Source organism: Diadema setosum, chromosome 14 (genome assembly GCF_964275005.1).
Source record: "Diadema setosum chromosome 14, eeDiaSeto1, whole genome shotgun sequence".
NCBI classification, from domain to species: Eukaryota; Metazoa; Echinodermata; class Echinoidea; order Diadematoida; family Diadematidae; genus Diadema; species Diadema setosum.
In genome coordinates, this window is record NC_092698.1 from 22,297,083 (window position 1) to 22,312,738 (window position 15,656).

Here is a 15,656-nt window from a genome sequence, read left to right on the forward strand (position 1 = left end):
TGAACACATCAGTGAGAGTTTAAGAAAAATCAGGCAATCCATTCAAAAGTTATGAATTTTTGGAGTTTCTGCGCAGTCACTGCTGGATGAGAAAACTACTACAGTTTATGATGTCACATATGACATCATAAACTATGAAACTGTAAAATATGAAGAGAGCTTCACAAATTTTTTTTTGTTGTTGTTGTTGTTGAAAAGTACACATTCCCTTAACTTGTCATTGATGTATGTTAGGGGTAACATTATTCCTCCTTCCTTCTAAAAAAGGCAAGTCCAGTGCTCTTTTATTATGCAAGAAAAGTGAAATTATGTTAAATTTTATTTATCTTTATATCATTCTACACATGTGAAATCACAAACTGTAGTACTCTTCTCGTCCACGATGGCAGCACTGAAACTTCAAAAACTCCTAACTTTTAAAGGGATTGTCCAATGCTTCTCAAACCTTCAGTGATGTGTTCTATTAGTATTGTTGCGTTTTCTCAATCCAAATGTAGATGAAGGTGAACGTGTCTTTTAAAGGGCAGAGAGGGAGAGAGAGAGATCTACTGGCAGCAATGTGTCTCATCAAAGTAATACTACTGTCACTTCATATCAAAATGGGACCATAATACCGTAACAATTCTACGCAAGTGTGCAATACTCTCTAACGCTTTCTCTCTCCATTGTGCCTTGCTTAGAGTACAACTCAAAATTTGCTCACAAGCTGTTGCTTGGTGTGCATTGTAAATGCTCTCCGAAGGGGAATGGTACGTGGACCGACGTCAAAATTTTCAAATTTTCCCACAGATGAGCCGTAGATTGCAAACACAGGCACCAGAGACACCCATGTTTTGGTTTCCCATTTTAGTACCTTACATTATGCTGTGCCAAACCCAGGCCCGACTCTATTATTTTTATAGTCACCACATTCGTGAACTGAGAATTCATGTTTTGGTTTGATCGTGCCTTCCTGCTGAAGTCCATAGGACGTCGAGTAAAGTTGCTGTTACGGTTTATATATGCTTCACTTTGTTCAAGGACAATAGAAGACGGATGTTACGTGTGTGTGTACATATACCTTGGCCTATGCATTCTGAGATTTCGTCAATGTTATTAAGCAAAGTTTAGGTGGAAAGTTTTCTAACTAGTAGTGGGAGGAACCTAAAGGGGAAGGAATCCAATGTGGGAAACTAGGCACACCTTGTGTGTTGGGATGATCCTCCAATTTCTTGATTCGTAGGAAGATGAGGTCGGGAAATCTTGTAATGATTTTTTGGAGGTTCAAAAGCCTGACACACAGTTAGTGTTCACAAAGCAGTGTTAATGAAAAGCTGAAATGGCACTTGTACATGTAGATATCAGCAGAGCTATCCAGGATATAGTTTGAAATTTCTCATTGTGTGGTCAGAGTGTTTCGAGATAACTAGAAGCCCAAAAATTCCCGAGTATGTGCCAGAGAAATTTCTGACTTGTTACCACTTCTGGTGATAAGAAATTGTGTTATCCCCTCCCCCACACACACATACAACTTATGAACAATGTCTTGGGCATCTCATTAGTCGGAGGAAGCAAGTAATGAACGGGAGAAACTTTACTTGGTCCAAGAATCAACCTACTACTTTGCATGTTCATGTAGTTTGCAGCGAAAGCTGTGAAGTGCGTCTTTCTCGCACACTGCTGCTTTCTTTGTCCTTTAGTGTAGACAACTTGTTGTAGTTAGGTAGAAAACAAAGCGGAACGACACAAAATGGCACACTGCCAAATGAGCTTAGTGCATGACTATGGAACATTCAGTAGAAAAGGCACTATGAATTCGGTGTGAACATTCAGAAATGCCAACCACAGCACATCCCAAGGGGTGTGAAGGTATAGGACTCCATAAGCTGTTTTTTTAGTTTTGTTATTTTGTTAGTTTTTGCCATTATTATATACTGATTGATGGCAGCCATAATAGATAGAGGTCTTTAATTTTTTTTGTGAGGTGGAAAGGAAAGAGTAATCATGTTATGTTATTTGAATTCATTATTCTCTGTTGCCATAGTTTTACCAACAAGCAGCTACACCTTGAGTCATATAGATGTACACACCCATCCCCTCCCCCATGCACACATTCATTTGACAAGGAGGCAACACTAGTGTTACTGGCTCTATCACACCTCTTTTTCTTTTCAGATACTTTGTTCATAGTCTCACCATCTAGTTACATTTTCACAAGAGCTCAGTTGGTTAGATGTTTCAAATTTAAAGTCAAATTATTGTTTACTTTTCCTTTTTAATGTCTGGATGGCATGAGTCAATAGACTCAGTGTCCTATAAGCCAACAATTATGGGCTGAAAGTCTTTCAATTTCCCCCTTTAAAAAAAAAAATAAAATAAAAAAAAGAATAAAAAAATCTTTATATCATGTGAATTTCCCCTACCAATTTTGTGCTTTGTTTCTTTTTTTGTTGTTGTTTTGTTAAAGATATGTACATGTTGTTATGACACTACAAATTAGAATATAATTTGCAATCTCAGCATATCTGTCCCATTTCATTTTTGAAACTGATTTTACGAGATGAATAGATGTACATGTAGATATACGAGGAAATGCCCAAGTGTGAGTGTGTGTTTTGTTGTCGTTTTGTTTTGTTTCTTCAAATGCCTTGCTATAGTTGTTTTATTCGGCCATTTCCTGTATAGTGTTCCCAGTGGCTCGTGTTAACTCAATATACAAACGTGCATTTTGCTCTCCTGTGCAAATAAGCAGACTTTACCAGCTAATGGAATGATTTTTAGGAGATAATTAGCCTGCTGGACAATAGTCATGCTGTGTGGTAGGATAGTGGTAGTGAGAACTGGAAGGTGTTACTGTTGTCTCATTTTGATTTGATTTGATTCAATTTCTGAATTTGTCACAAGAGATAAATGTAATATTAACAAAGATTTCCACAAATAATTATACTATGGACAAAAATGCATATATACCAAACATACAGTATGCGTAAATTGTAGTAATAACACAAGCAATTGGAAAATCATTAATTATTAAATCAAATTATTATGAACAAATGCAGGAGACTGCTTTTTTAAGCAGAAGCTTGATTTTGAAAAGAATACATGTGGTCAACTTGTCATCGCATATCATTTCATACTAAATTTTATTGCGGTGGGGTTGGGGGAGAGTAGAAAATGCATCAGTGCATGGGTGAGAAGTTTAAAAAGAATGTTCAGAGAAGTTTGAAAAACAAAAATGTCTTCATTTCTGGGTCCTCTCTGCCCTCTCCTTTTCGTCCATCCCCTCCAGGTGGCCGGCAATGCCGTCAAGCGGGCCTCCGACAACCTGGTGAAGGCCGCCCAGCAGTCCCAGGAGGCGGCGGAGGAGGAGGGCATCGAGATCTCGCAGAAGATGGTGGGCAACATCGCCATCGAGATCGAGGCCCAGGAGGCCATCCTGAAGAAGGAGCGCGAGCTGGAGGAGGCACGCCGGAAGCTGGAGAACATCCGCAAGGCCAAGTACGCCAACAAGCCGCCGTCGGACGACGACTAACCCTCCCGGCCTGTCTCGTGCGGCTAGGATGCCGCATCTCCTCACGCAACGTTGGCTACGGGGACCCAAGTTTTTGAAAAAAAGACATGTCGTCCTATGCTTGTGAAGGAAATCGTGAAAGGGACACAGGTCGACACTGCTGTAGATGATCGAAGAGTTTATTCCTGAGCTGGAAGTGAAGGAGAAACTCGCGCTTTCATTTTTGTTCTTCTTTTTTTTTTTTGTCATTAAGGAACGACTGCGTGATGCCATTCTGCATCGCAACAGAATTGCTTGTCGTTTGCCTATTTTTGTAAACTGAACATACAAAGAGCACATACATGTAGTCACCACTCATCTGGATTGGTGCAAAGGTAAAGTTGATGAGAGCCTATTATCAACGTGATAGGTGCTTGGAGGATATTTTCTTTTTTTTTTACAACAGAAAAATACAAAATTATATATACACCATGCCTTTTCGTCAATATATTTTTCATGTGGTTAGTGATATTAGAATGCAAATGTCTATGTGGGTCATTTCATTAGCTGTAGGCAGGGCAGATAAAACATGGCATCAATATAAAAAGAATAAAACAGAATAGGTTGTATCATGTACATATTCTTAGATTAATGTGTTTGCACGCAGGCGGAGAAAGTCTTGCCTTGTATTTTTGTGAGTGCAAAGTGTTTTTTTTTTTCTTTTTTAACATCTTGAGGATATCGGTAGGTAGGTTCTTGTACAGCCAGCCTTTAATCACTGTCATGCAGGTAGAAATGTACAAAGTGCTATCAACCAATCGTGATCTCAGACATTTGCTACCCAATTGCCGAAAGCCTGACTCGAAAATCTGTAGTGTGATGACTCACTTTGCGCATCTTGTGGATGAAAAAGAAAATATATAATGCTTAGCATTTTTTTTTGTTTGTTTGTTGTTGTTGTTTTTTGCAGGTAGTAATAACATGGGAATGACCCCCCTGTGGTAGTCATGTGACTTTGAAAGGCAACAACAAGAAAGATGTTCAGTTTTCAAAGAAGTGAATATCACACGCATCACAAATATGGTAGGGTTTTCAATGTCGTTATTGTCAGGCAAGACACATTTGAGCTGTAGTCATACTGTGAGAATCAGAAAGAGATTTTTATGACTAATGAGAGAGAGAGAAAGGTTGCAGATATAAGATCCTTGCAGTATTGCAAGAAGAGAATTAGAAAAATTATTTTGCTATGCTGGATGTCTGTTTGATTTTCTTTTAGATATGTGATCATAAAAGATTTTGGTGTTGTCTTCCGTTGGGGTGTAATCATGATGCCCATTACTTCCGTTTGTTGCACAGGAACTAAATCTGCAGCGCAATTAACACTAACACACACACACAAATGTTTGTATCATTCTGTTCTGTAAATGAAGACAGCATAAAAATTGATAACAGGCAGTGTGATCTCAGTGTAATGAGCATTTTTCGAAAGTTTTTTTGTGTCCGTATGCCTGGCATATATTCATATTCATGAGCATATATGATAATGTAAAGTGTGTTTGCGCGTGTGCATGTGTGTGTGAGCAGACAACTTTTGTCTGCTAAAGTACGTGTGTGTCTCGAAATTGCCTTTCATGATGCTGTTTCGCGCGGGAAATGTTAAAGGATGTAATTTTACTACTGCTTTCGTAGACTGTCTTTGTGTATGTCAAAAGTTAGGGCAAAGTCTCTATATACGGATGGTTCATAGACTTAGAGTGAAATGACTTAAAACTAAGAAGATGATGATACTTTATTGGGAAGGAGATAGAGGAAAACAATTGTTTGTATTTATTGTACTCAAAATCATCAATACATCTTAGATCGTGCAGCTCTATCGGCAAATTATATTTAGAGTTTTTGTTTCAATCATGTGGGAATATTAGCTTTATTTCTTTACGTGCAAAGGCACAGATGCTAGTATTTATAAGGTAGTGATGTCTATGTGAATTCCATGTGTCTGTATAGGTGAGTGAATAATCGAGCTAGAGATCCTCCGTGAATATTATGGTATAAAAGGCCATCTCGGACGCATAAGACTGACGGTTTGCCCAAGACTGACGCATCGTCTGTCAGTGTAATGTTTCAGTGATATGATGCATGAAATAACGGTGTAGTCATGTAGCTAGGAAATCTTTGTATCCCCCCAAAATGGAAAGAATCTTGTTACAAGCATGACATATTTGTAGTGATGCTGATGAATTCATGAAGTAGGGTATTGTTGTTTGCTTTTTTTTATAGATAACAGTATATTCCCGCAGAACTATTTGGATGCCAGTGACTATTACCTGTAAAAGACTGGCTTACTAGCAAAGAAATGTATGAGGTAGATCCTACCCCTGCGTATAGGTCTAGAAAAGATTTTCTATTCTATGTTCCATGCTTTTCTGTGTTTTTTGTTTGTTTTGTTCTTCTGGCATTTGTTGTCCTTAAAGTCTTATGTATAGACAAGGAGAGATGTAGAAAGGGTCAGGTTTTAGGGGTTTTCTGAGCAAAGCTATAATGTGTTGTTATCCCACCATGTGTTATGACGTATGCAAATCATTTTATTTTCAGTGGTTATAAAAAAAAAAAAAGAAAAAAGATGCACCTGCATGTGGCCAGAGGCATCTGCAAGGGTAACGCTTATGTTTTGTATTTTCTCAAAAGTTCCTGTTTCTTCTGTCTGCTAGCCTGTATTTTCCCCGCTCGCGAAGTTTTATATTCGTGTTGTCGAATCGACTCCGACGCAATTCTACTAACAGATGTGTATAAAGGGAGTGCGCGAAGGCTGCGCTTCTCAAGATATGGTGAGTGTGAGACATGTTAAGTACGGGACATGTTGTTCATTTAAAGGGAAAAATATGGGACTGTACTGAGGTGAAATAGGGCTGTAAATAAAATATCATGGCTGTGAGTGATGATTATACATGAATTTGCACGAACAAATATTGTGTATTGGTCTTTCCATTAATCAGACAGGACAACGTGTTTTAATTGGAAATTAGGCAGGAAAGGGAAAAAAGGGTGATTTTTTGTTTTGTTTTGTTTCATGGTAATTGAAGATGTTAACAGGTGTTAGCAACGTTTCACATGTGAACGAATTTCACACATGATGTGCATGTGTAGTAAAAATAACAAAATGATGCTTGTTGAATATATAGTGCAAAGGGATCCAAAGCCCGACTGGGACTTGTACTCGTATGAGCATGTCATGATGTGCCTGTTATCAAATGAAATATGTTTATGAGACACCATGTAAACATTCAAATATAAATCTCCACACACGGGACCCCCCCCCCCCCAAATACTACTAGTATTAAACTGTGTATACCGCCACGACTTGTATCTTGAATGTAGATATTTTCGGCAATGTTGACAGCATGGGTCATGCGGGATATACGGTTTGCATTGGCTTCTATTAATTTTGATGTCAATTGCCATAATTCTTCGGAGGAGTCCAGTATGTTTTGTATAATAGGCTCCAAGAAAGACTGCAGATTTTGTAACCGTGACTACCAAGGATTCTATAATGTGTGTGTGTAAAGTAGTGAGTGGAGCATTTCTCCTAGATGATAATACGTGCCTATTGTATGTTTAGGCTTATACTTTGCATGAATAGCTTGATGTGTTTGGGATTCTCGAGAATGGACTTAGCACTGCTGTCTCCAACGTTTAATTTTATTTCATTTTTTTCTGTCTCCAGTTCGTTATACAATTTGAGCGCATATCATGACACCACATACCCAACCAAATGCTCATCATTAGCACATCAAAGCTTCCAAGCTCATGAAATTATTTACATCTTAGAATTTTAAAAATGCAATAAAACGTCATGGGTATGACATGCCTGGTCAAAATACTGTAATGTTTACTTGTTACTGTTTTTTTTTTTCTAAATTGACATGATAATAAGGTCATACTTGCAAAAAAAAAGAAAAAGAGAGTCATTCATAACTAATTATGCTTCATCTCTTTTCTCTTCTATCTTTTTCATATCTCTCATGTATGCCTGTATGATAATTGTTATCCACATGTTTTTGAAATAAAAAAAGAAATACATCAAGGAAGACATAAAGAGTGATGCCTAGTTATTGAGCTTCAGTTTTTGTCAGTTTCGGAGTATTTTTGTACTGGTGTAATATGCTGATGAAACATCTCTTGTGATGAATTTAGAAGTAGGGTTTTTGTTGTCGTCGTTGCTTTTTGGTGATTGTGAGCATGCATTTGTGTGTGTGTGTGTGATTGTATGTGTGTGTGTGTGAGTGTATGTGTGTGTGTGTGTGTGTGCGTGTTCATTTCCAATGTCATTCATAGGCCCTACCTGTGCGCATTCCCCGAGTACACCAAGAGTGTAGTGGGAGACTGCTTGGGACAACAGCAGAGAGTCGTCTGCAAGTTGTGCATTTTGAATGGTGTAGTAATGGAGCTATAGTAGCTCCATGGTGCTAGTGAAACCTTTGGCTGTACATGAGCACTGATCCTTGCCTGTCCTTACACAGCAACTTGCCGTTTTGAAGCTGTGTGTAGTAGCCACAAGTAAGTCTGATTGGTTCTACAAGCTTCACTGTGCTTGCTGACCTATGTGGTAGAAAGCTGTTTGTTTTTTATTGTGTGTTTGTGTCTTTATGTTTGTTTTTATGTTTTTGCATGTGTGTGTGTGTGTGTGTGTGTGGCATGTGTGTTTGATAAAGTCTTTCCCATCTTATGAATCGTCGCCAACATACACAATGTGGAAAAATGCTGGAGATGACCTGAATAATTATGAAAATTGATTAGGTGCTGTTTGGTATTAGCTGTAGAAGAAAACGGAGATAGAGAAAGAGAAATGGAGGGAGAGAGACGATGGAAAGAAAGGGGGGGGGGGGGAGACAGATACAGAAAAAAAAAGGAAAATATAACTTGGGTACCGGTACAGAATGGTGCGTGGCGCCAATGAACAAAACAATGACAGGGAAATTGTTCCTTTTCAGATGGGACAAGAGAAGTGAAGTTCTAATAGTAGCTTCAGTAGGTCCCACTGTTTTATGATGGCATTCAATACAACGACCATCGGTTTTTAGGCGTATTGCAACAAAATCGTGTTCGGAAAAATCCCAGTTGAGATTTGGCGGTAGTGCAGATCGGAGTACTCCTGCTCAAGTTTTGGAAGAACGGGAAAGAACAAAAAGTGGAAGAAAAGAGAACGGGAAAATAGATGTCATGCATATCCAAATGCTCAATCATGAGTATACCACAATATCCCTGCAGAGCTACCGTGATCGAATAAAAATCATATGCATGTTTTGAGTTTACTCTGTGGGTTTGTTTGTTTGTTTATTCTTAGTGTTTTGTTTTTGTTTTTGTTTTTGCAGTGTAGCATAGTGGCAACGAATCTGCTTTAAAAAGAAAAAGGGAAAACAAAAATTTGGTCATCACTGGTCATGTAATAATTGTTTCTAGAACGGTAACCTCTACATAAAATTATTTCTATATAGCTAATATACATAACAACACCATTTTTATTGTGGAAGCAACCATTATATGCATATCATATAAAGTTTAACGTAGGGGCTCAAACTTGTGCAGTATGCACCAAACGTGCAAAATTGTTTTTGTTTACGATGTGCTATAGTAACCATGCCTAACAGTGACAAAGTACCAGAGACACATAGATCTCGTTTCAGATCATACACGGTGTTACATTGTATCAGAATCTGTAATATCAAAACGACATATCGTTCAGGCTTTCATATTCGAACAAATCGATGATCTGAATGAAAACAAACGGTTGAATTCTTTCGGCCGATGGTGATCACAATGTCATTTTTCATATCACAACATCAAGAGCTCTCCAACACTCCTCTCTATAACATAAGAATGCCACCAGATCTTAGTTTCTCATCGATGTAGTCGTGAGTTGGGTCTGTTAAGATCACTAGAATGGGTAATTATGAATCTTGTCACGTATTTATACATGTACTGTGGAAGTGGAAACTGGCTGTTTCAAATTCCTCAACATCTTCGCTGCCATATTCTCTCCTCCCCCCACCCCCCCCCCAAAAAAAAATGCCGCCACTGGCTGTACATTCATAACTAAAATTATGATGTTGACTTTTAATCAGATAAAAGAAATTCAAGAGGACCTACGCACATTCTAGAATCAACACTTTTCCACGCTCTACCAAATTTCTATACTATCTTGCGAAATAGCTTGCATGCATTCAATAACAAAATAAAAATAGAGGCAGTAGTTTAGTACAAGTTACCTTGTATCACGTGATCTTATCTGCTCTTTATATTCTGCAAACAAACTGTCCATGCTGGATATATTTTGAGGCATTATTTTCAGTTATAAAAAGAGTGACACACACACACACACAATCACACACGTAAACAAACACAAACATAAAATTTACGTATTTTAATGTATCAATGATTTATGTAATTGCAAATATATGAATGGTTTTTATGTTAAATAAACTTCAACTTCAAACTTCAGTACGTTATTTTTTGTCAGTGCCAGTGAGTTTCAAGATTTTGATTCGATTTGTATACATGTATGACTACTCTACTCGTATAATTCTTCAAATTGATGCTTTAATTGATAAACCATTAGCTATGTGGAAATCCGACCTCCTCCCCCCCCCCCCCCATAAAAAAGAAAGAATTAATATCAGTACACTTGTACTTCAATGAACACAGAAATGATCACACATGTAAGAAATATGGAATATTTTACAACAATGGTTTATTTACAATATTTACAAGGCAGTGGTCCTTTGACCCCTAGATGTCAGCTGAAAGTCTGATGCAGAGTTTTATTTTCGTAGTTTCTTGAAAAGGCGCTTCCAGAAAGGTGGGCGTTTGAACCGTTTTTTAAGCTCGCTGATTTCCTTAAGAATTGTAGTGAGACTCGGACGGGATTCTGGGTTTCTCGTTCTGCATCTCATGCCGAGGGAAGAGAGTTCCTGTACAGTTGGAGATCGTGAATCTGCAAGGTGAGTGAATAGAAAATATAAGATCTACTATGACAGTATGAGTCATTCTGTAAGGGATCTGTCGATGCATATAAGTGTTATATGAAATCGCACATATTTAATGACATAACCCTGGGCAAATTTCGACTTCATGTAGATTAGGAATAACGATACATTGCCGCAAACATAAAAACGATTCGATGTCTTGGACGGATGCCTGTTAGACGATCAGAAATAAATTTTGACACGATTCAGATTTAACATCCTCATTGAGCTGTGATTTGATTAAGGCAATTACCATTGAATACCAGTTTATCAGAGTTAGTCTTGAAATTATATGTTGGAAAATACTTCATAATCACAAGCTGGTAAATCAGACATGGTTGACAACAATGACCAAGAGTCGAGAAAACTACTGCAAAACTTACCGTCAAGCACCTGTGCGATGTCCATCAAGATGACACCTAGTGAAAAGATGTCCGAGTGAACTGATGTCTTTTTTTCGTCGAGCACAATTTCGGGGGCAAGATAGTCCGCTTCTTCCCCCTGCAGGTAGGCAAACTTGACGGCTTCCGGGAGACCCGACATTTGAAGCGAGGAGGTCATCGATGACACCATGCCAAAGTCGATGATAACGCCGCGATAGCGACCTCCTCGGCGTTCAAGAAGGACGTTGTCGCTTTTCATGTCGTTGTGGAGCAGTCCGTTTTCATGGAGCTCCATCATGCCCCTGACGACGTCCTCGGCGATGTTGAGGCCGTCCTTGGTTGAGAGGGGAGGTGGGCTGAGAAGTGGATAGCTGAGTCCCGTTTCACTTTCTCCAACAAACTGCACTCCCAGACAGAGGTCGTTGCCGTTGTCAAGTGTTCCCAAGAAACGTGGGAAGTATGGACTGTTCGAGAGAAGTTGGTGAACGAGAGCCTCCTTGTTGGCTCGCCTTCTTGTCTCGTTAAGTTCGTCCACCAGTTCGCCAGGTGAGGCGTGGTTGTTGGATCGAAAGGGCTCTTTGATGGCTACGGGAGTTGATGTTTTGCTGTGTCGGGCCAGGAGAACACGGCCGTAGCTACCACGACCAATCTCAAGTAGACTGTTTATGTTCTAAATTGTCCAAAGAGAGAAAAGCAAAGGGTGTATACATGATATCGTAATTGCGCTGGCGACATATACATGCAACTTTTGCATGTAATTGCTTGCAACTGAAAAAAAAAAAAGATTGATGAAAATTGCATTCTCTCATTTGAAACCTTTGCAGGCATGATTACGAAAGACTTACCGACACGCTGTGGCCGCAGTTGAAAGTCAAAAGGTCATCAAAAGTCAGTGATGGACACTTGACCTTTTGTTGCAGCGTGTTAACGACAACTTCGTCAACGTCTTGACTACTTGTGGAGCTCTCTGTCGGATACCTGCAGTGATGACAAGTCACAATGAGCAATAAATACATTACATATAGTTATACTTGAAATGACTTGAGTGGAACGAAAGACAAGTTAAAAAAAAAAAGTGTGCCAGTACATTGCAGCAGGTATGCTATCCTTGTTTCGAAGAATATTGACTACCACAGCATTGATTGACTTCCAGTATGTTGATTGTCAACCATTTGCAAATGTGACTTTGCAGACCGTCAAGAAACAAAATTAACCACAAAATATGTGACATGAAACGATATACCTTGATAAAGATAATGCATGAAAGAATTACTTACCTTGGAGAGGTCACTGCAGAAGTTTTGCATGTGCTCAATGACGTCGTATTTTCATCAACAGAGTGGATATCCTGTAACGAAAAGTGGAGGTCAAAATCAGAACTGTGAGGACAGTCTCATTTTGACAAAAAATAACAAATCATTGCCTCATGGTGTTTTCGGGCGATGGCAGAAAAGATCCGTCTTTTTAAATGTCGGATTTTTGTTTTTGTGTTCTTGTTTTAGTTGTTGTTGTTTTCATTTCTTTCAGTTGTTTTAACTAAATCATTTGATGGGATTATTCTTTTTCTGATAATGTGTAAATATAAATTCAGTGTTGTCCTTTGCGTAATGAAGTAAGTATTTAATAATCTCGCGGGAAACTCTAATTTCGTCAATGCGTAATGAGTAGGTATTTAATAATCTCGCGGGAAACTCTATTTTCGCCAATATATTTATGATAAATAGTGTCAGGAACTAAATGTGAATGAAATAACATATATTCACCTGTTCAGGTTCAGTTTTCTGACTGCATGAAGCAGGGGTGCACTGATTACCAGTTTCCTGGTTGAAGCCAAGAATGTCTCCTAGAAGAGGGAAGATTTTGTGATTTTCCGAGAGGAGGTCCAAAGATGTAGCAGGTGGAAAGGAAGATGGCATCTCATTTTTTTCGGAAGCCTGCAAATTTCAAATGATATACAATCGTGTTTAGACACTATAGCTTTACAATTCTCTTGTTCCTGTCTTCACCACTGAGAAAAGATAAGATTGCTGTACGAAGGAACGAAACGCACGAAGACATGCTCATAGTTTGTTTTGTTTTTGTTTTTAATTTCCATGCAGATGCCATCAAAAGACAAAAAAAAAAAATAAACAGTGACACAAAGAAAAATGCAGATGTTATCTGAAAACAAAGCTTTTTGGCAAAATCTTGTTTCATATCGATCTATTGTATTCTATCAGTTTTATTGGCTCGCCACTACTGGATAAGCAGTTTTCCCCAGCTTTTTTGCTACACTTAGTTTTATTGCGTATAACATCAGCAATGAGGAATGAGAACTGAAAGGAATGGACAAGTTAAAACAATGTGAAAGTCTACCTGGCTTTCTCCTGACGCTGTTTGGCACTCTTTGGGCATATCTGCTACATTGTCGTCGATTTCAACATTCTGGTCGACGACAACATTTTGAAGGACCGCTTCGACTTTGGAAGCGGTAGTAAGTTTTGTGGTCGGGGCAACGTCATCTCCGTGGGCAGACACCATTGCCGACTCTACGGTCTCTTGTACTGCCGATGAGTCGCCCTCGATCTGCACATCATCACGAGGGGTAGTTTTGTCACCCCGTTCGTTGATGATCTGGATGGCTTGGAATATCTCGGTAGCATGGTCGCATGCCGGCCCGAGAGCCAGCCGCTGCTTTCGTTTCGCCATCCGCTTGGCTCTGCGCTGTTTCTGAGCCGACAAAGCTCCGTCCGTAGACACAACTTGAATATCTGACATAGCCTTGGCATAACCAGAAACAAGATAATGAAAAGTTTGGTCTCATTTGACATAGAATATTATCCTTGCCTCATGACGTTATAGGGAGGTGGTAGAATTAACAGACTCCTGACTTTCTAATGTCGGATTTGTGTTTTTGTGTTGTTGTTGTTGTTGTTGTTGTTGCTATCTTTATTTCCTTTACCTGTCTAAAGTAAATTATTTTAATGGGATTATTCTTATTCTGATAATGTGTAAATATAAATCCAGTGCTGTCCATGTGCGTATGAAGTGAAGTATTTAATGATCTTGAGGGAAACTTTATTTTCGTTAATATTATATGATAAACAATGTTGCAGCAACTGGCTATGAACAAAATAACAGATACTTACCTGTTCAGATTCAGTACTCTGACTGTATGAAGCAGGAGTGCACTGACTACCAGTTTCCTGGTTGGAGGAAGGAATGTCTCGTAGAAGAGGGAAGATTTCGTGAATTTCCCAAAGGAGGTCCAAAGATGTAGCAGGTGGAAAGGAAGACGGATTCTCAGTTTTGTCAGAAGCCTGCAAATTTCAAAGGATACAGTACAATCGTGTATAGACATTAGCTTCCCACTTTCCTGCTTTACCGATAAGAAAAGAAATTAATGCTTGAAAAGGAAACGAAACGTAGTAAGATATGTTCATATTTTGATATTCCTTTTTTTTTTCTTCTTTCACTTTCATGCAAATGCATCAAAAGACAATAAAAAAAGTTAAACAAAACAAACGTAGATGTCATCTGAAAACAAAAACCTTCTGGCAAAATCGTGTTTCACATCGACTCATTGTATTGTATTATCATTTACTTTATTATGTTTGACATCAGCAATGAGGACTGAGCACTGAACGAATCGGCAAGTTAAAGCAATATGAAATTCTACCTGGCTGTCTCCTGTCGTTGTTCGGCACTCTCTGAGCACATCTGCTACATTGTCGTCGATCTCAACATTCTGGTCGACGACAACATTTTCAGGGACCGCTTCGACTGTGGAAGTGGAAGTAAGATCTGTGGTCGGGGCAACGTCATCTCCGTGGGCAGACACCACTGCCGACTCCACGGTCTCTTGTACTGCCGATGAGTCGCCCTCGATCTGCACATCATCACGAGAGGTAGTTTTGTCACCCCGTTCGTTGATGATCTTGATGGCTTGGAATATCTCGGCAGCATGGTCGCATGCCGGCCCGAGAGCCAGCCGCTGCTTTCGTTTCGCCATCCGCTTGGCTCTGCGCTGTTTCTGAGCCGACAAAGCTCCGTCCGTAGACACAGCTTGAATATCTGACATAACCTTCGCATAACCAGAAACAAAATAATTGAAAGTTTGGTATTGATACGTTGATATCAATTTAATACCAAATCTACCAAATCATTTAGAGTCACATACTGCGATATAATGTGTCTTTGCCTTGCTATGAGGTTTTTTTTTTTACTCTGTAAGCAATTTGAAGATAGGCATGGGTAGATAAATAGATGGTCAAAAATCAAAATGTCGCCATTGTTTTGACAAATTTCATAGTACTTACTATTGATCTGTCAATGTCAGAACCAATAAGTGACAGAATTCTTCGAATATCTGCAAATTCGGAATGCTCGGAAAGGGAACAACTGTATAACGACCGTTAATCAGAAGCTCTCTAGGAAAGAGTGAAGGGTTTGTTTAGGATCCAAGACCTATTCGTAACCTAGCATCGCGCACTGTAGCGTGAACAACTTTCAGCCAATGGCCGTCTACTAAAAACGCGGAAGCTACGTGTGTATACGCGCCATTGCTGTACAAGGCAACCCCAGTGTATTTTATGACGCAACAATTCTTCATGCGTATTGACTGGACTGTACGAGGTCTACGCAAGTGCCCATGACTGGCATGATTATTCTAACACACAGTGTACAGTTTATAGAATATTTAAACCTGAACATAAATTTGAGAATTATATTGTTCAATTAAGTCCTACTGATAGGAAAATTTTCTGTCGCTTTAGGTTTTTGAATAACAAGTATACCTGTGGTGCC

At 39.0% G+C, this 15,656-nt stretch overlaps 2 protein-coding genes across 6 annotated transcripts in view; one reads left to right on the forward strand and one right to left on the reverse strand.

Annotated features, from left to right (window-relative positions):
* LOC140237434 (talin-1-like) overlaps nt 1–3,574 on the forward strand; it is a 182,951-nt gene extending 179,377 nt beyond the window's left edge. For all 5 annotated transcript variants that reach the window (XM_072317361.1, XM_072317358.1, XM_072317357.1 and 2 more), the window contains one exon: nt 3,269–3,574. In XM_072317361.1, the coding sequence (XP_072173462.1) occupies nt 3,269–3,511 (243 nt within the window). In that variant the 3' untranslated portion in view covers nt 3,512–3,574. The remainder of the gene's footprint in view (nt 1–3,268) is intronic.
* A 6,614-nt stretch (nt 3,575–10,188) lies between these two features.
* On the reverse strand, nt 10,189–14,862 carry LOC140238209 (uncharacterized). The gene is made up of 8 exons (XM_072318145.1): nt 14,530–14,862; nt 14,000–14,170; nt 13,227–13,631; nt 12,635–12,805; nt 12,149–12,219; nt 11,717–11,849; nt 10,872–11,541; nt 10,189–10,457 (listed from the first exon to the last, which is right to left on the reverse strand). The coding sequence occupies exons 1-8, from the start codon at nt 14,860–14,862 to the stop codon at nt 10,285–10,287; spliced, it is 2,127 nt and encodes a 708-aa protein (XP_072174246.1). The 3' UTR covers nt 10,189–10,284.
* Between the last annotated feature and the right edge of the window lie 794 nt (nt 14,863–15,656).